Source organism: Cnephaeus nilssonii (assembly GCF_951640355.1).
Source record: "Cnephaeus nilssonii genome assembly, chromosome: 9".
Classification (NCBI taxonomy): Eukaryota; Metazoa; Chordata; class Mammalia; order Chiroptera; family Vespertilionidae; genus Cnephaeus; species Cnephaeus nilssonii.
This window is the reverse complement of record NC_137080.1, coordinates 16,385,746-16,406,136: the sequence shown is the minus strand read 5'-3', so window position 1 is coordinate 16,406,136 and position 20,391 is coordinate 16,385,746. Positions and strand designations below refer to the sequence as shown.

Here is a 20,391-nt window from a genome sequence, read left to right as displayed (position 1 = left end):
CCCTCCTAATAAAGAGGGGATATGCTAATTGACCCTCACACCATCGCAAAGATGGCAGCACCCAAAGCCAATAAGGAGGGAATATGCTAATTGCTTCCCCGCCCTCAAAGATGGCAGCACCCACAGGCACAAGATGGTGGCGCCCAGTCCCCTCAGCCCCACTGGGGCAGCAGACATGAAGCCTGGGGGCGGGCCCGGCCACTCTGCACACCTGCCTCTGGAGTCCCCCAGTCCCCTCAGCCCCCAAGCCACCCAGGGCCAGCCCAAGGCTCAGGCAAGCCTCAGATGGCAGCTGCCCAGCCTCCCAGGGTCAACCAAGGCTGAGGTAACCAGGGCTGGCCAAGGCTTGCGCTGCCGGCAGTGGCAGCAGCAGAAGTGTGATGGGGCATCACCTTCCCTTGATCACAGGGTCGCCCCTTGCCCCTGATGGTTCCTGGACTGTGAAAGGGGGCACGCTGGGCTGAGGACCCCCTTCAGTGCATGAATTTTCATGCACCGGGCCTCTAGTCTTCTATAATTGTCATCAGGTTGGGGAAGGCTGGTTAGCCTCTGCAGATAAATTGCTGGGCTCCCTGGCTCCATCCTGCCCTAGTCTGTGCCCTGACCCTGTCTGGAGAGCCCTTGGGGTGCACAAGCACAGAAGCCTATGGGATTGCTAGACTGTTATAGGGGGAGAGAGCGGGTCTTCTTTCACCTGGAAACTAAAGGAAACACAGCAGGGAAACAGCAGACTCCTTTAATCCAACTCCTCCAACAAAGGGCACCTTCATACAGGAACAAAAGGTCTTAGACCGTAGCTTTCAGGAGTCAGCAGGCAAAGATGGCCCCCAATGAAATTGGAATAATGGCCATCCATCCCGGGTACCTCTTCCTACTACCAAACTCTGCATGTCCATTTACAATTTTATGAGAACATATAAAAAAATACATATTCAACAAATGCTTAAAAATATATAATAAAAAGAAACATTTTTAAAAAACATATGCAATACTATAAAGTGGCCTGAGTAGAAATAGAATTTTAGTGAACAAAGTTTAATACTTTATGGAGCATGCTCCACATGCAACATTTTTAAAGTGATTATTGAGGTTACCCCCCTACTTTTAGAGAAAGTATCCTTTTTTAGCTACAGTACCAAGTCAGCCTTGTAGAAAAAAAATTGAAAAGTGGCAAGATGGCAGACTAAGTAACTGGTTAGTATTCCGTGAATGTACTTACGCAGTGGTGGTCTGCATGTCATGCCAGCTTTTGCTGAAGTTCTGTTTTAATTCATTCATCAGGTTCATGCCGAGTTTTTGCTTTATTTCAACCAGATGCCTTTCTTTCGCTGATAATACTTGTCGTAATGTTGTAATTTCGTCTTCCAGCTACAAGTAGGAGGGAAGCAGTGAGGAAAGATGTCAGACCAAGCTGAAACGTACACCTGCCCCAGGTGTGTGTGTGTGTGTGTGTGTGTGTGTGTGTGTGTGTGTGTGTGTGTTTTCTGCCTTTGGATTCAAACTGTGATGTTAGCTCTTCCTGGGCCTCGAGCCTGCTGGCCTTCAGACTGGAGGCACATCCTTTTCCCCTAGGTCTCCAGCTTGCTGACTATAGTTCTTAGGATATATATATATATATATATATATATATATATATATATATATAACTAGAGGCCCAGTGCATGAAATTTGTGCACAGGGGGTCGAGGGGGGTCCCTTAGCCTGGCCTGCAATGCCAGCATCCTGCGCCCTGGCCTCTAGCCAGAGGCCCCTCCCCCCACGAGGCCAGGGCGTGGGATGCTGGGCTCACCTCGCCCCGAGAAGCCCCTCCCACCCCGGCCACTATGGGCGCCGCCATCTTTGTGACAGAGCGATGGTTAATTTGCATATTACCCTTTTATTAGATAGGATTGGTTCTGTTTCTCTGGAAAACCCTGACTAATACAGAAGAATGCTACAGTAAGACATTATTGGTTATGAACACTTTAGTTGGTCACTAGCTTAGTCCAGAAAGAATAAAGGATTGGGAGGAAGGAACTGAGTCTGTAAGTCTAAGAGACGGGAGCTTGAGGGCACTGTGTGTTCTTCCTGAGGAACCACACACCCAAGGAAGAGGGGAACCAAGAGTGGATGGAGGGAGCCTGAACATAGGTTCTGCCTGCTGGGTAATGCTCTCTGGTATTTTTTCTAGTCCTATTAATACCCATTTTTCTTGAGTCATTTTATCGAGGGGACATTGGCAGTTTCTAATTGTTATATAACACAAATTTCTAGCACTAATGCTAACACTTCATCCTTTTCAAAAGCCACGTCACATTATGGAATACTGAGCATAAAATGCAGCTTAGTGAAATGAAAGTGGGAGTGCATGTTTGTAGCACAGAAATATTGAGCAAGTTTAGTTAAAAAGGGAGACAGAGGGAAAGAAACACCGAATAGTAAGGCAGAGACCTCGGCGAGGTCAGGAGCAACTGGTAATAAGATGAATGAGATCAAATCTCCGACACAAAATATTTTAATATATTGATAAGCTTATAAAAAAGCATAATCTACTTCTGGTATTGACAAATATAAATATTCACTGGAGCTATAAAATAAAGTTAAAAGTCTGATTGCGCACCTGCGATGCACTAAGCACGCACCAGATCAGAGGTGAATTTGGCCTCACACTGAAGAAGCTTTTATTTATTTATTTTTAGTTTCTTTTTTCCTTTTTATTGAATTTACTGGAGTGACACTGGTGAACAGAATTACACAGATTTCAGGTGCACAATTCCACCACACACCTGTACACTGTATTGTGTGCTCACCACCCCAATTCAAGTCTCCGTCCCTCACCATCTATTCCCCTATACCCTCCTCCACCTCCTCCCACTGAAGGAACTTTGAAAAACACACATATCACATGGCTACAGTCATAAACTAAAGGCTAAACTGTGTTAACAACAGATTCTTCTTTTAAAATGCAGACTTTATCTAAGATGTAGCCTTTTGGACAATACTGGCTTATTTCACGTCTCCCAGCACAAGGACAGGTCTTCCTATTGCCAGCACTTGGTAAGCACACAACAATAAGGCAGGATGCAATACTCCCTCGTCTCTGAGAAATCCATAAATAAGAGCGAGCAAGCACGGAGGCTAATGCATTCTGAGGGATGAAAACATGCATCCTGGTAACTTGAACACAGTGACGGGAGTCTGGTGTTATTTTCAGAATTCGGGCTCAGAAAGTGTTAGGAGTGAGGTGCACTGGAAGCTTATTAATAAAACCGAATAAAACAGGAATTTCTGAAAACACTGCGGGTTATTTATATACATGGGTTCTCCATTTAGAACCCAGGCTTACCTTTTCTTTTCTTTTTTTAAAAAAAGTATATATTTTATTGATTTTTTTACAGAGGGGAAGAGAGAGGGATAGAGAGTTAGAAACATCGATGAGAGAGAAACATCGATCAGCTGCCTCCTGCACACCCCCTACTGGGGATGTGCCCACAACCAAGGTACATGCCCTTGACCGGAATCGAACCTGGGACCCTTCAGTCCGCAGGCCGACGCTCTATCCACTGAGCCAAACCAGTTAGGGCAACCATTTCTTGATTATAAAAGTAATCCATACTCACTGTTGAGCATTTAGAAAACATAGAATGTGCAAAAAATGCATTGATAGAATCCCAGAACCCAGAAAAATCAAGTCATTTTCCAGAAGCTGGTCTGTCACAGAGGTTGCATGTGAACTTACACCTGGACTGTTTTATGAAGGAGTTAAATTTTAGCATAGAATCAGTTACCTTACACTGGCCTACAGACCATAACCTTTGGACACCACCACTGACATGAACCGGTCGTGAACAGAATTCCAGGCCTTAAGGAAACGGGGCGCTGCTGCACGCTCAGTGAAGGCTGACTTTGGTCGCGCACTCCGGAATGTGTGGCCGGGTTGACGTCAACTGAGTGGTTCTGGATCAGTGGCCACAGACAAACCCAGCCAAAGAAGCAGGCTCTTTGATTGGAGGTACTGTGCTTACAAAAATAACTTCTGCTGTGCCAGAGGAATAAGCTGATTTTTATGAAGTTATTTTAGGGTGTGTCTTGGGAAAGCATCTGAAAAATCTTCAGTATGATTATGAACTGTCACGAACACACACTCTCAGGACCCGAGAGCTTGAGGAGTCTGCCGTGGACAAAGGGGGCTGAGGGTACGGTGGAGCTCGGAGCTCTGTCCCCAGCCTGCAGAAGAGGCCAGAGCCAGGGGTAAAAGCCTTGCTTCCCGATAGACCAGGAGTTTCCTGCCCTCGGAGCCAGGGGTTCAGAATGGGGAGGGGATGCTGGCTTCACCCCTCTCGCCCTGCTGCTGATTGTACTTGGGAAGCTCCCTGTGTCCAGCCCTTTGCTTCTGTAATGTAACCAACTGCTCCTTAGCCAAGTGTTCAAGGGTTAGTAGGTGCTGCAAACAAAATACTTGAACAGAGAATTGCATTCACAATGAGCCAGGCATCCTCCTCGCCTCCAAGTCCCAATGCCCCAGCAACTACCTGAGATCTAATGAAGCCTACATCCAGCACAGCTTTCCTCTCTATCCCCAGAGCTTTATTCTTCTGCAAAAGAGCACAACTCAATAAATCCAGTTGCTCTATGATTGACATTTTTATGATAAAATGAAACTATTTCAAAGTGTTTGTTGAGCTACATTGCTGACCTAAAACAAGAACTGCTCTTAAAAAGCAGCTTGTACTTGCAGGGTCTTGAAGGAATTCCACCAAGTTTGTAAGTGGTTTATCATCCCCATGGTATTGTGATACTAAAAGAGTAGGAGATGCTAATTATCATTGCTGCTTAAGCAGCATAACCATTCATTTTTGTACTGTAACCAACAAATAATGGACAATTAGCATTACAAAATACCCCCCAAAATAAATCATCTTGCAATACGTCATTTATCAAATTTTACTGAATAAAATATAACAATTACAATAACAGTAACTCTCAAGATCCAGAGATAGACATAGGAACAATAAGATTCCTAAACATACCTGAACTAATTCTGCCTTTAACTCTTCTCTCTCCTCGTCAGAGAGCATGCTAGAGAAGTCAGCACTGGCTACTGCGTCTTCATCTCTTCCTCGCAGTGGTTCAGCCTCCAACAGACCTTTAGGCAAGATTGATAAAACATAACGCAATTTTTAAAATGAACGAACAAATAAGACAAAACAAAAACAGATTCATAGAAACAGAGACCAAAAAGATGGTTGTCAGAGGGAAGGGGAGGGGAGTTGGTGAGAAAGGTGAAGGAAAATATAGTAAATAATATTGTGATAAGTTTGCTGATGTGATCACATGGATGAAACCTGGGAACAAGATTCTGAGTGAAAAAAACAAGTTGCAGAAGCTCACAGAGTACGGCTTCACTTATACGAAGTTGCAAAACTAAATAAAGTATTGTTTAAGAATAGATTTATGAAGGAAAGCAAGGCGATGATAAAGCATTCAGGACCATGGTTTGCTCTGAGGTAGCAGGGGCAGAGAGGGGGAAGGAGAGGATGGGAATGTGGGAACCTATAGGACATATCTGTGGAGTTAATGAAATGGTCCATTTCTGCGACACTGTGCATGAGTATTTTCTGTATTTTACAATGTATTTTGTAAATAGTTTTGTATATTTAGTATTATTGTTCAATAAAACAATTAAAATATAGTTTGTTAAAAGTCAAAAGAAAAAGGTAAATAATTATCCTACAAAATCACTCTAGTTAAAGAGTAAAAATATGGCCCAATCTGCAAAGTTCTTCTGAAGCTGGCCTCACTCTCTCTCTTTTTTTTAATGACTACACTTATTTTTATTTATTTACCCTCACCCGAGGATATTGTTCCATTGATTTTTTTAGACAGAATGGAAAGGAGGGGGAGAGACAGAGAGAGAAAAACATCTATGCGAGAGAGACACTTTGATTGGTTGCCTCTCACACGCGCCCCCACCATGGCCAGGGGATCCAGTCTGCAACCAAGGTAAGTGCCCTTGACTGGAATTGAACCTGGGACCCTTCAGTCCTCAGGCTGGTGCGCTATCCACTGAGCTAAACCGGCTAGAGCTGGCTTCACTCCTAAGTCCACTGTTCCCACATCTTTTTGTCTGAATCAATGGTGCACCATCAGCACTTTGTATTACTGCTGATACCCTAACACACATCAGTGAACACCGCATCTTGCTGACCCAAGTTCATCAGATCCTCATCCCCTCTATGTACTCCAGAGGCTAGTTTCACTGCTCAGTAATGTTCTTTTGCATGAGTAATACCTGTTTAGTGTAGAAGACAGGAAAATAAAATTATCCATTTCTAATTAAAATCACTATTATTCACACCACCCCAAAATAATTATCCTTTTAGTCCATCCTTGCTGATATTTCTTCTATGCATACATGCATATTTTCTTATGTATTTTATATGCAATTTACTGTTGTGAACTTGATTTATTTACTCATTCGATAGGATATCATGAAAATCTTTTATGTCTAAACCACGTATCAACATGCGTACATTTTTTATGGTTGTATTTTGTCTCGTGTGTGAATGATAATTTATCCTGTTTATTGGGAAACTGCAGTGAACGTCTCCTAGCCAAGACATAAGGCACAATCTTGATGATTTCGTATACATTGTATTACTGAGTCAAAGGGCACGGGGACAGACCTTTTGAAACCCACTGCATTCATTCCCCAAAGAGGCTGTGCCATTTCATGTAAACATCAGCAACCTAGGAGAATATCTCTAGATTCTGTACAAAATGTAAATAAGTCATTTAAAGGGGAAACACACGGTCATTTATTTCTGCGAGTAAATATTTGTTTGTATGTAGCCAATGTATTTTTAGTCAGTTTTCTAGGATAAATGTCTAAATCAAGAATCAGCAGCAATTCCAAGCACATGTTTAAGAGATGGGTCTGGAAGGTAAGCTACCCCCTGCACCTGGGGCTAGGAAGCAGTATGGTAGGACATTCTGGTCTTCTCCCCAACTCAGCCTTGCCCTGGGACTCAGGGATATTGCTCAAATTTAGCTGGAACACAAATCCTCAGTTTCCTTTTTTTGACAGTGTGAGAGGGCATGTGTCAGGGAAGGGAATAGACAATAGTTCCAGGTAGTTAGACTCTTCAAGACATCAAACATTTTTAGTATCTTCCTATATTCTGGAAAGAAAACTCAAAATCCAACTGAATTGATAATACATGAATTGGGAAAGTTCTAGTGAATTTAGAGAAGCATAGACCCCCACATGCAGAAGAAGCTTCTACTTTTCAGGGGGAAGATCCATAAACGTTATAAAGTGAGGTATTCTGCACCGGCCTTCAGCTCTGATCTGTCCCATGTCCCACTCCTCACAGACATCAGGAATCTTTCCAAGTCTCACTCCCAGAAACCAGCCATTCAGAAAATCTGCCTGGAGGCCAGGTTGCTAGTTACTTCCCCTCTAATTAGACCAGCTACCTTCTTCAGTCTCATCTTTGAAATTAAACGACAGTTCCCCATCTTCTTTTTCGACTTCTGTATCTATTTCCCTGCTACATCCTCTTCCAGGGGGTAGTCTCTGAGTTACACAGTTCAGCACAGGGGGCCATGTACATAGAAACAGAATGAAATCAAGACCTGCTGCTTTCACCAGAGTATGTTCTGCTCCCTGGGCTAGTGAAGCAGCAATCAAATCATGAGGTCAAAGGGTAATTCCAGAATCAAAGAGGAGTTGGTTAAAAAAGTGATTAACCAGTAAAACTGAATCAGAACCAGAAGGAAAAAAAAAGCAAATGATAAGAAGGACAGTAAAATGCATTTAAAATGACCTAGTTCCTGAGAAAGTAGATATTAGAAGAGATTAAAAACATATTTTTAATAAAAAATAATAGGGAAAACTGTTCAGAAAGCACAATTTTTAGAGGTGCAGTACATTATGAGGCAACTTCTTGAATCTGAGTTTCTTTTCTAAGCGCCCTCTTCTATAGCTCAGCTCTGGTCAAGTTCAAGAGCCCCACCCTCTCCTCCAGCCCAGGGGACTGTATTGACTTCCTGCTGCTGTAGTTCTGAGGAGCTTCAACATCCCCTCTTGGTTTCCCGTAACTCTTCCCATCTTCTAATAGTCCCTTCATTAAACTCTCTTGAATCAGGCACCCCCTTTGAGAATGCCATCCATCTGTTTCTCTCCTGGTCCCTGACTGGTACGGAAAGGCTGCCCCAATTTCCTTTTTGAGCTCTAGAAAAAAATATCAGTCAGGCCATCCCACACCAACCTGGAGCACAGCCAATGCCTGTAAACCAGCCAGGTGCTGGGTGGTTGCCAAAATCGGTCCTTGGTGTTTACTTCCCCAACTGCAGTCAGTTAACCATACACAGGCTCCTGAACTCCCCACAGTACTCAGGGAGAACCCTGCCACCTTGGCAACAGGTCAGTGCCCCTGCAGCAGACGCTGTGGTTACGGGCCCTGGCCAGGTGGAGAAAATCTCCCACCAAGGAGAGACAAGTGAGGCTGAATCAGCTTGGAAGGGCGACTGGGCCCAAACTCAGCAGAGGAAGACAAGATCAAGAGGCACATCTGCAGAAATGCCAGCACCAGAAGATATGGCCGCAGCTGCTGGAAGAGCAGCAGAGAACACGAGGCACTACATGGGCCCTTCCTGCTTCCATACACCTGATACCACCTTAGCCAGGGCAAGGGAAAGGGGGCGCTGATAAAGAAGAAATCTGAGCTAGGAGGTCCTCTCACTGAGAAAATGGGTATTATTTAAAGGGTTTTAAAAAATTATTGCATTAGAATGGACTAGACCTATTTTTCTTCCCCACTTCGCAAAGCCTAAGGGCCCATACCCAGATCAGGTATAGGTTTTTAAAAAATGGAGCCCATGTATGTACACCAAGACGTAGTGTAAATAAATGTTGCCATCCCGCCATAGGAGTAGTTTGCACTTACAGACAGCCATTTTACTTTCATTTTCATGCAATAAAATATGAGGCTTAACAAAGGTAACAGAGAGCCACAGGCCTGACTCCAGGGCAGGAACTGTGCCTCTCCATCGGCTAGGTGACATTTTTGGAAGCAGGTCCGTCTTAGAGCACTTGTCAAATGCTACCATGTTCATGCTTTCACTCTACCTGCAATCGGCCAGTGGTGACTCATGTAAGTCTCCCATGTGGTGCTAAATGACGCAACAAACTGAACCAGATCCAACTGAGAAGTCACTGCAGCTGGTCCCAGCCTTGCTGATGAGGACCCTCACTCCTGGGACCTGGGACCTGGGCTCAGGGTCTGGCTCAGTTACATGTTGTTGGGCTCTCACTTAGGCCAGTCTGACTCCAAAGCGTATATCCTTCCCTGTCTTACAACCATTGAAGAATAGTAAACAAAAAATGTAGGAAAGTATAAATCAAAAGGTGGGTTTGGGATCAGAGTGCCTCCTTTAGCTTTGAGACAAAATCTCCCATTGGTACCAACACACTGCTGATGCACCCTGTCAGCACTCCAATGGATTAGGTCATGGCTTCATGCATATGATTGAAACAGTACAGACAGCTGTGAGTTAAAATGATTACAAACTATGATTTCAAATGAGTGGCCATATTTTGCATTGCTGAAAAATATATAGAAGTTACAGAAAAAAAATATTTTTATTGATTTCAGAGAGGAAGGGGGAGGGAGAGATAGAAACATCAACGATGAGAAAGAATCATTGATCGGCTGCCTCCTGCACAGCCCACATTGGGGATCAAGCCTGCAAGCTGGGCATGTGCCCTAACCGGAATTGAACTGTGACCTACTGATTCATAGGTCGATGCTCAACCACTGAGCCACACCGGCTGGGCCAGAATTTCCTTTAAATAACAAAATAAGCTTGCATGTAGGTATATGAGAACCATATTAAGAAATTAACAAATAAATCCATCTGCATAAGCAAGCAAAGGAAGAAAAGCATATATTTGCAAAAAGAATATAAAATTATCCCAGGACTTCATAAAAGAAAGGATGCAATAAAGTAGCTTAAATGAAAATTCACCATGCTTTAAATAATAAATTTAGGACTGTAATACTTATTACTTAACTATAGTTTCTTCATGACATGTGGTAAAAATAACTTCAGGCAAATATAAAATTTCAAAATATCTTCATTTATTTCTCAAGGGGAAAACTATTGGGCTAATCTCATTAATGTTGGATTTACGATGATCTTTAAGTGCACACGATTTTATACATGCTAATTCTAGGAGGGTGGAAATTAAAGTTATAAAACAAATTTTCTTATTAGAATCCATTCTACACATTTCCTAAGCCTACCACAAAAAAATTAAATATTATTTCTTATGAACCTCCATTATTGAACTGCTTTTCATTTATCAATAACTTGTATTGAATATGTACATAGGAAATAAGGCTTTTAATGTATTTTTCTCCGTTGCCCTGGCATTTTAGCAAAGGCCTCAAGTGCTAAGAACAATATAGTGGGAGCTTACCATTCCTACATCCTCGAGCCAAGGCTTGAACCCTACTGCATGACACACTGAAAGACTTGAAAAGGGGTTCTGCCAGGACCTAGGGTCACCTACCGCTAGCCATTGAGAATAGGGTAAAGAGTGAAATAGGAAGAGAGCAGCAGTGTAAGAAATTTGCATTCTCAGAAAAGCAATAATTAAAGGCAAATTGTAATCTCACCTCCCAGAGTTCACCACTATAAAACTTTCATATACATCTCTCTGGTTCTTTTCCTATATACCCACACTTTTTTTTTCACTTTACACTTCTCAAATTAGAATACTTCTTACAATCAATGGTGTCTTACAATTAATTGGCATACTTTTTTGTTCTTAGTGATGTATAAAACAATGGGTATCTTAAAATCTTTGGCATCCTAGCTTTGAAAACTTTAATCTATATATATAAAAGCTTAAGCAACTGGACGACCTGACGACTGGCTGGTAACTATGACGTGCACTGACTACCAGGGAGCAGACGCTCAACGCAGGAGCTTCCCCCTGGTGGTCAGTGCATTCCCACACCGGGAGTGCCGCTCAGCTGACCAATGGGCGCCAGACGCCAAGCTCACGCCTGGCGAGTGCAGCTGCAGCTGTGGGAGCCTCTCCTGTGGACACTCCCTCTGCACGCCTGAGTGGCGAAGGTGGCAGGTGCAGCGGGGCCTGGATGAGCAGGAGCGGGCTCAGGCTCCACCCCAGCTGCCTGCTGCTTCGCGCACTACTTCATGCTGTGTGGGATCAACGTGGACAGCAGGCTGGAGCCCATCGAGCTGGTGGGTAAGGCTGGGCTGTGGCAATGTGGAGGTCCACTGATCCCTGCAGGCCCAGCCGAGGGACCCCACCAGTGCACAAATCCGTGCACTGGGCCTCTAGTATAGATATAAATATATTTTAAAATCTAATATATAACATACTGTATATTTAGATATACCCATAATATACACAAATAAGATCACACTGTTTTTACAGACAACTTTATCCTCTCATCTTATCTGAAACCAGACCATATCAAAGATCTCCAAATGATCCCATAATATATTCTCCCCAGAAACACATTGGGCAGGTGGCATCAAGACAAAGGATTTCAGACTTTACCCAACTTGCAAGCCAACAAATTAGCCTGCCCATAGTTTCATGGGTGCTGGCGGAAGACCCAAGACTCCTGGATCAGACACTCAGCATGAACATCCATTCAGGTTTTTTTCCCTTGTCACCAAGTTCCATGGAGGAGTGACATGGAGGGACCTAGATGGAACATGCTTACACAGCGAGTTTCCATCACAACTGAAGAACCCCAAGCTCAGGAAATCTGGTTGCTTTTCATAGGCAGCAGCAAACCTGCTGACCTCCACCGTGGAGGGAGATATCATCTTTATTCTACTGGATTGTATGCCAACCCGACTTCTGCTCTAGAGATAGACACCATCTCTATCTTCCAAGGCTGTTTCCTATAAACATCCTTGAAAGAATAGTCCAGAAAAAAACAAGGTTGTCAGTATTTCTGCTTGCAAAATGGGCAGAAATTCAAAAGATCTATGAAGAATCATTTTGTAGAGGTGGTTTCTCATTTGCAAATGAAGAAATGATGGCTCAAAATGTTAAATAACTTACCCAACCTTACATGGTTGGTAAATGGTGGATTTAAGCATTGAACGGAAGTTTATCAGGTTACAGAGTTCATGTTTTTTTCAACTTGACCACAATATCTCATGCTGAGATGGAACAGGGCTAAAATGTCTCTCTATCCCACCCAGAAAACCTTCTGCTTCGCAAGACTAAGAGTTACTGAAGGTCAAGGTCTATAAGTTTAAAATCTGTAGCCTCCCCACTGTTGAGCATTGCAAAGAGTTCAGGGTAGGTCTACATCTCCTAAACTCTCTTAAATAGGAGTTGCTCAACTAATGTTTACTGAATTAGTCCCCAACCATACAAAATCAAACTGTGAAGTCTTCTTGATGCCCTTTCCTTATCCTTTTGTTATCTGTCATATTTGTCTACCCTTTTTTTCATTGCTATGACAGTGATTTAGGTTTTATCACTGTACACTCAGACTACTCAAATCTTAGCTAAATCTTATTTCCTTGCTTGCAATCTCCCCACTACCCAGCCTACACAACACTCAAATCAATATTTTGAACATATTACTTTCATCATGTCAAAACTCAGTTCAAAACACATTCGGTGGATGGAGTCACTTCCAGCCTAAATTTGAAAGTTTGTATGCTAGCATTCAAGTGATGATTCCAATTAGCCTGCCTATGATTTTCCCACCACACTTTGAAACCAGTCAGTCTATCATATGCAGTGTCCCTCAGTCATGTTTCTATTCAACCCTATGCTTTTATGCCTCTTCATCACTCTCAAAAGCCCCCACCACTTCCTCCTCAGTCTCCCTTTAAGAATCCTACCAAGTTGCCAACAACACTAGAATAACAAGTAACAGGCTGTGTGCCTTAAATTGATCTAAAGAGTTGACTTTTTTGCTTTCTATCCATATTACTATATATCACTACTAAATATTATATACAGTATAAGTTACATTGTGACTTGCATTATAAATTGCATTAACACACATAATACTATTACCATAATTATAGCTAAGCAACTTTATGAAAAAATATTTCTGACACTGTCCTGTAGAAGTTTATTGTCCTTCTTAAAACATGAATACATGAGTCACCACTATTAATAGCCCTGTTTTCTAAAGCTTTGGTTTCATTTAATAATGTAGCTAAAAAAAGAAGTCGCATCTGTAATACTCAGCTTGAGTGTGCACTAATCAGGTGAATAAAGAAAGATTTTATGCTTTTTACTAAATATTTTATCAGAAGATTCTTCTGAGTTTGTAGGAGGTTAGATTAAATTCGTATAATCCATCTTTCTACTTAAAAAAAAACCTCTGCTTAGGTGACAATTCAAATAGATGCCGATTAAAATTGACTCTAGTGTCTAAAGAAAAATTGTGACTAGTCAAAACCAAATTTTGGCTAAAGAAGGAAGTGACATACTATGACAAAGAAATCAACAATAGTCCCAGCTGGTTTGGCTCAATGGATAGAGTGTTGGACTGTGGACCAAAGGGTCCTAGGCTCAATTCCGGTCAAGGGCACGTACCTCGGTTGCAGGCTCCTCCTTGACCCGGGCCCTGGTCGGGGCTCATGCAGGAGGCAACCAATCGATGTGTTTCTCTCACATCAATATTTCTCTCTGTCTTTTCCTCTCTCTTCCACTCTCTCCAAAAATCAATGGAAAAATATCCTCAGTTAAGGACTAAAAAAAAAGAAAGAAATCAACAAATATATGGAAATATGCCCTTCCATTTCTCATTCACCCATATGTACAAGATGACTGTCTTCTTACTCCAAGAAGAAACATAGCTGTGATGTAAAATTCTCAGGTTATTTGTGTATTGTTGAAGTAACCAATATTCACTAGAATACTAAAGATTGCAGGAAATAATGGTATCCAATAGTTAAACATGTACCATGCGGCCTTCAAGGGTGAGCAACCTTCAAGGAGGTCAAACCAATTAGGGGTTCACAATAACCTAAATTATCATTTCTGTGACTAAGGTCTAACCAAAACTCCTATTCAGCTTCAGGAATAATAATCCCAGAGAGGCCCTGACTGGTTTGGCTCAGTGGATAGAGCATCGGCTTGCGGACTGAACGGTCCCAGGTTCAATTCTGGTCAAGGGCATGTACCTTGGTTGCGGGCACATCCCCAGTGGGAGGTGTGCAGGAGGCAGCTGATTGATTTCTCTCTCATTGATGATTCTAACTATCCCTCTCTCTTCCTCTCTGTAAAAAATCAATAAAATATATTTTTGAAAAAAAAAAAAATCCCAGAGAGCCTGAAGAGCACCCAAGTACCCCAGGAGTCCCTGGTCTCATGCCCAACTCATGGCTTTAGGGTGCTCCTGAAGGCATTGAGAGCTGTAGGGATTAGGGTGATGGATGGATAGGACCTGCTTGCCTGAAGGCGACTGTGGCACCGCCCAGGGCCATGGGAATGGCTTGCTTCATGACATCATTTTACTGGGCTAACTACAGAAACTAACATTGCATTAATACACAACTTTGATTACTGTGTAAGGCCAGCTGGCCATTCAGGCTGGCATCCTCTGGTAGGCTGCATACTGAAAAGATATCGGATTCGAGAGATACCACATATGAAGCTTAAATTCATATCATCCCCTGTGGTTTGTTTCACTGGTTCACACTGCAATGACGAGCCTCTTAGATGACAGTCTCTACTAACCAATCTCCAGGGAGACTGACTTGCCAAGTAGATCAAATAACGTATGGCAATTTCTGTGCTTTTTACAACCTCAGAATAAAATCTACTTGAGGAACTAAATGAACAGCAAAAGATTATTGGTAAGCATTGGGAAGACTGATTTTAGTTAACTGTTAATACTGTAGAAAAAATTTTAAAAATTGTTTTATAAGTAGGTCAAGGGAACAAGTATAGGAAACACAGGTTTGGTGGGTTTTTTTTTTAAATGAAAGCCAGAAATAGAGAAGCTTACGTTTCTTACGGATGATGTGGTAAATGTGCTCCTCCAGGAGTTGCTTCTGAACTTCACTCCAGTGGGACCAACTTCAATCACAACCAAAGAGTGAGCCGCTCAGACCTGAGCTTTTATTCCTCCCACGAGGTCACGTGACCTCATCCACACCAATGGCTTCTGCTGGTCATGAGCATGTCAGTGACTATCCTCAAAACCACGGAGGTTAGTAATTTTCAATTTAAAGATGTAAAATATTTATCACAAATCTCCTCAGCTTCAAATATAAGATTTAGGCATTTGGGATATTCTTCCCATTTCAAATCACTATTTGTTACCCTTGAAAGGCACAGTTTGACACACTTACAAAACAGATGCAACTGCATAAAACAGCAACTCAGGCCGCAATAACCCCAAGACAAAGACATAACAACACAGCAGCCACACATTCGAATAAAGAACACCAAACAAATAGTTATGGAAAACCAAAAATAGCTAATGTTCCTGATGCATAGACTCTGGGAACTTCCTTTTCTGAGTAAACACCTACATTGCATGAGAAAAATAAAACTATTACAGGAATGTGTATAGACAAATCATACATAGGTTGACCATTTTAACCTTTATGTCATCCTTTTTTTCTGCATCTCCACCTTCATTTCACCGCCCCCTCCCCAACACACGCACACATATATTCAAATTTACCTCTTCTGGTACTTGGGAAAGGAAGCCAAATATGACAAAAGATAAATCTCAGAATTTAACACCCAGACTTAGATTTCTGCCTTCAGCAAGACTGGAGACTGGAGACAGTCTCACTTGTATCACTAAGAAAACTCCAGGGTAATAAATTATTCTAAATTCAAATTCATTAAGAAAAAGTAACACTCATTTAAAATAAAAAAGAAATCCCTTCTGTTTCTCCTCCTCCTCCTCCCATTTTCCTTCTCCTTATACTATTAGACTCGAGAACTGGATTTCCATTCATTCGTTTGGTGCGTTGTCCTGAGATACCCAGCACTTGGAGACAGACAGATCTGTGTCTGCCGTCAGCTACATAGGAGGGGCTGCATTCCATTCCCATTCTCAGTCATGCTCACGGGGCTTTACCAAGTGCTGGGCCATCCTTTAGGGCGAGTTCAGGAAAACAGTAAAACCATTCCTTCTGCAATGGAAGACATCTACTATGGACATGAAGCAGGACCAAATATAACTTCCCCTCTCCAAAACATATTTGAAGAGTGGGGTGGATAGTATGAGGGACCTCTTCAGACAGGCCTGAACTTGTTAAAGTTCTCTAGCCCTGACACAACGCCAAGGCTACGGTTAGGATAATGCCATCATGGCCACATGGAAAGCCTGATCCATGACCTTTGGTACTGCAGCCAGACTCAGAGGCCTGATCATTCAAAAAGCATTGCCACAGGTATCAACAGTCTTCCCTTTAAGCAGTCAGTTCAGTAACATTCACATTTCTCCAGTTTTACTTATCAAATCTCTAGCATTTCAAATAACTTTGTTATTGACAATCTCCAAGAAGATCTGTTTTTCTCTTGAAATCTGGGTAGAAAAAAATAAATGCTAAAAGAGATGAAAATATGTGTTTCTGAGTCATTCAAAAATAAAAATGCAAGAATTAGATTAGTTTAAAGTAAGTCATACACAAGACAATGAAATAGCCAAATAAAATATAAAAAGACAACCTTACCAGTAACGAAGAAAATGCAAATTAAAACTGCAGAGATATACCATTTTTTCATCCAAGAGATTAGCAACAAAAATGCGAAAGTTGTATAACAACCTATGCAGGCACTGTCGAGGAGAAATAGGTCCTCTAAGTCTAACATATCACTGGCTTCTGGGCTATGACAGCTCATTGAAAGGCTTTTGAGAATCAATCTTATAGAAGAAAAAAGATGATCTAAGAAGATAGGTTTTAGATATTTACTGCAGTATTGTTGACAATGGTAGCCAATTATAAAAACCTGGATGCCCCTGGCCAGCATGGTTCAGTGGTTGAGCATCAACTTATGGACCAGGAGGTTCGATTCCCCAGTCAGGACACATGCTGGGTTGTGGGCTTGATCCTCAGTGGGGAGTGTGCAGGAGGTGACCAGTCAATGAGTCTCTCTCATCGTTGATGTTTCTCTCTCTCTCTCTCCCTCTCCCTTCCTCTCTGAAATCAATAAAAACATATTTTTAAACAAAAACAAACAAACAAAAAATCCCGGATGCCCATTAGTAGGGAACAAATGAAACAAGTACAGTGTTCCCACTGTGCTATTTTTGAGTTATTAGAAATAATGACCAGAAGGAATGTTCATTGTATATTGTCAAACGTGAAAAGCAAGTGGCTGAGTCGTGTGTGCACATGATCCGTTGAGAGAGAGGAACAGAAACTGTTGGGAAAGGCAGCCTCATGCCTGCAGCCTTTGGGCTCCCACTTCACCAAGTAAGGATGGGCCTTGGGCCTGTACCACGTCCTACCGGAGATACAGAGGCCATGGAGCCTGTGCCCTTGTGAGGGAGTATCTTTCCAGATGTCAGGCTCATATGTGCTCTTTTGCACTGCTTAAGCATGCGTGTCAATGGCCCTCAGGCACACCTCCACCTTTCAGTATCTCAGATTCCACTGAGGAGGAGTAAGGGCTGGAGTCCTTCCCCTCCATTGTTGATGGTGGTAGAAAGGAGAAGGGTATCCATAGGCCAAGTGCCCAGTCTGCGGCTAAGGAAGTAGGGGGGTGCCCTGCTAGCCATGAGGGACTGATGCCCATTATTGAAGCTGATCTTGTTCTGTTCTTGTTCCCTCCACTGCTTGACTGTCTTTTCCTTGGCAACTCCAATACCAACACACAGCAGTGTTTGGATTCCTCCCCTGGGACTGATACACAGTGTTCGCCTCTCTTGGGATTAAAATCAGCACACAGTACTCTGCTTCACAAAAAATACCTTATATGTGAACAGGAATGCCCAGGTGTTTGTATGAGCACTGAGAAAGGTGAGAAAAGATACATACCAAATTGTTAATGCCGGTCACTGCCAAAGGGTGAGATTGGATAAAGAAAAGATGAACTCTCTTTTACATACCTCTGTAATACTTGGCTGGTTACAACAAGCATGTGCAATGGACTGAATCTTTGTGTCTCCCCAGATACATATGTTGAAATCACAATCCTCAATGTGATGCTATTAGGAGGTGGGGTCTTCAGGAGGTGATTAGGCCATGAGGGTGTAGTCCTCCTGAATGGGATTAGTGCCCTTATAAGAGGCTCCAAAGAGCTCTCTCACCCCTTCTACCATGTGAGAACACAGCAAAAAGATGCCATCCATGAACCTGTAACCAGAAGTCACCATCAGTTGCTGAAGTGTCCCACACTTGCAGACCCACAGCCTTTGCTCATTCTGGAGGTAAATGACTACTGAAGCACATTTAAAAATTAGGTCATGTTGAATTATTGAGAAACCATGCACATCTTTTGGCTCTATTTTCTGAAAACATTTCTGGTATTTTGGATGGAACGTTTTTCAAAAAATATATATATTTAAATCTGTGGCTAGTCAACTTTCAACACATTTTAAACAAATGACTGAAATTTAGAACTGTTTTTTAAAAATAGAAGATCAAACCATCATAAGAATTTATTAATGGAATTTATGGCAAGCTACACTCCCTGCATCAACACAGGAAGGGGCCCAAGTTCTCCTTTAAAATCCTTCCTAGTTGGCAAACAAAACAAAAAAATGAAAGTCTGCAAATGAGATGATGGAAAGAAGGGTTTTCATAATAATCATTGGCTTTAAAAATGTGTGTTCCTTTTAAAGAGGTGTCAGAAGTTTAACGTGGATGAGCAACACGAGAACATGGCAATGACTGCTGGCTCTCTCATGTGTGCCAGGGCACCCAGCCCAGGCAGTTGGGTGATGACCCGCCCACTGAGGTGACTTCACCTAACAACGGAGCAGTGTGGAAATGCAATGAAAGCTGAGCTTTAAAAACTGCCCTGTGACTCCAAAGTGTTTTTATGCATGAAGTCATTGTAAAAATTTTATCAACATCTGATTTCCAATATTTTGTGATGTAAGTACTCAATTCTATTTAAGGAAAGATAAACTTAAATATCTTCTTTTTCCTTTACATTTTCATTTGACTTGAAATAATATTCTATGGGCAGAACTTAACAAGTGACCTTTTTCTTGGTGTCATAGAAATATCATCAATAATTTAGTAAATCATATGAACCTATCAAAAATTTTAGGCTGTATTATTGGTAAAAATTAAAATCCACAAAACCTAGCCTTAGATCCTATAATCCATAGTGCAATAAACTAGTTGAGTAGTTAGACTTGCTTATTCAAATGAAAAAAAAAATCATTAACTTTCCTTTTAGAATCAAGGAAAAGTTCTCTTTCGCCAGACTTGGATTGAGTTCCACAGCAGTGTCTAGCATCTATGGGCTCTTTATCTCCTTCGGTGCCTGATGAGCCAGTAATGTTGGTATGTTGACAGTATTGAACACGTTCTTTTTCCTAAGGATGAAGGAAAATCAGCCTTGTCCCTCTTTGCTATGACTCCTTAGCCAGATGGGTTTCTCAGCCTGGGCATTATTGGCATTTGGGCAGGAGGATTCTTTGTTGTGTCCTGCGCATTGTGGGATGTTTAGTAGGACATATGGCCTCTAATAGCCAGGTACCAGTAGTAACCTTCCCTCCAGGTGTGACTATTAAAAATGTCTCCAGACATTGTCCAGGGTCCCCTGTAGGACAAACAACACCCAGCTGAGACCCAGTGGGGAAGCTCTGCTCCCAGAGCCAGCTCCACACCCACAATTATGGCTCTGCGCACGCGCTGACTCTGTGTCCACAATGTGTCAGGCACTAGGCCAGGAGTTTTATGCACATTAATTCATATGGGCAGGTATAACTATCCCTAATTTATAGATGAGAACGTTGATGTTCAGAGAGAGAGTGTGGTCAAGCTGGGTCCCCCCTGCTTTTTCTATATTCAGGTGGCATGCTTCAGTGTGTCCCTGGGCCTCCCGGTTTGGAATCTGGTCATGTGTTTGTAAACACATACCCCTGCCCCGTGCATCCATGCATGTGTGTGCAAGGATAGGACTGGAGCAGCCACTGCAAGTGAACAGAGGTGGAAAGTAAAGGAGGGGAACTTCCCAATTGTTCCATCTCCAGTGAAGCAGCGAAAAATCACTTAACCCTGCCACTGTCGGTTTTAAATACCCCGCAAGACCCTGGGAATACAGCAGGCACAGGAGCCTCAAACTGCCTGACGGTTTAAAGCACTGCAGAGGTCTCCCGCGGCCGAGCTGCTCCTGCTCTGATCGGGACCCACCGGAAACGAACCACAGATCCTCTATTCTATCCCTGAAGGCAGACAGGCCTT

The 20,391-nt window shown here is 42.4% G+C and overlaps 1 protein-coding gene across 4 annotated transcripts in view; it reads right to left on the bottom strand.

Moving 5' to 3' along the window:
- Positions 1-20,391, bottom strand: part of TPD52L1 (TPD52 like 1) — a 63,789-nt gene that overhangs the window by 16,798 nt on the left and 26,600 nt on the right. For all 4 annotated transcript variants that reach the window (XM_079781276.1, XM_079781275.1, XM_079781278.1 and 1 more), the window contains exons 2-3: positions 5,010-5,125; positions 1,220-1,368 (exon numbers count right to left, since the gene is read on the bottom strand). In XM_079781276.1, the coding sequence (XP_079637402.1) occupies positions 1,220-1,368; positions 5,010-5,125 (265 nt within the window). The remainder of the gene's footprint in view (positions 1-1,219; positions 1,369-5,009; positions 5,126-20,391) is intronic.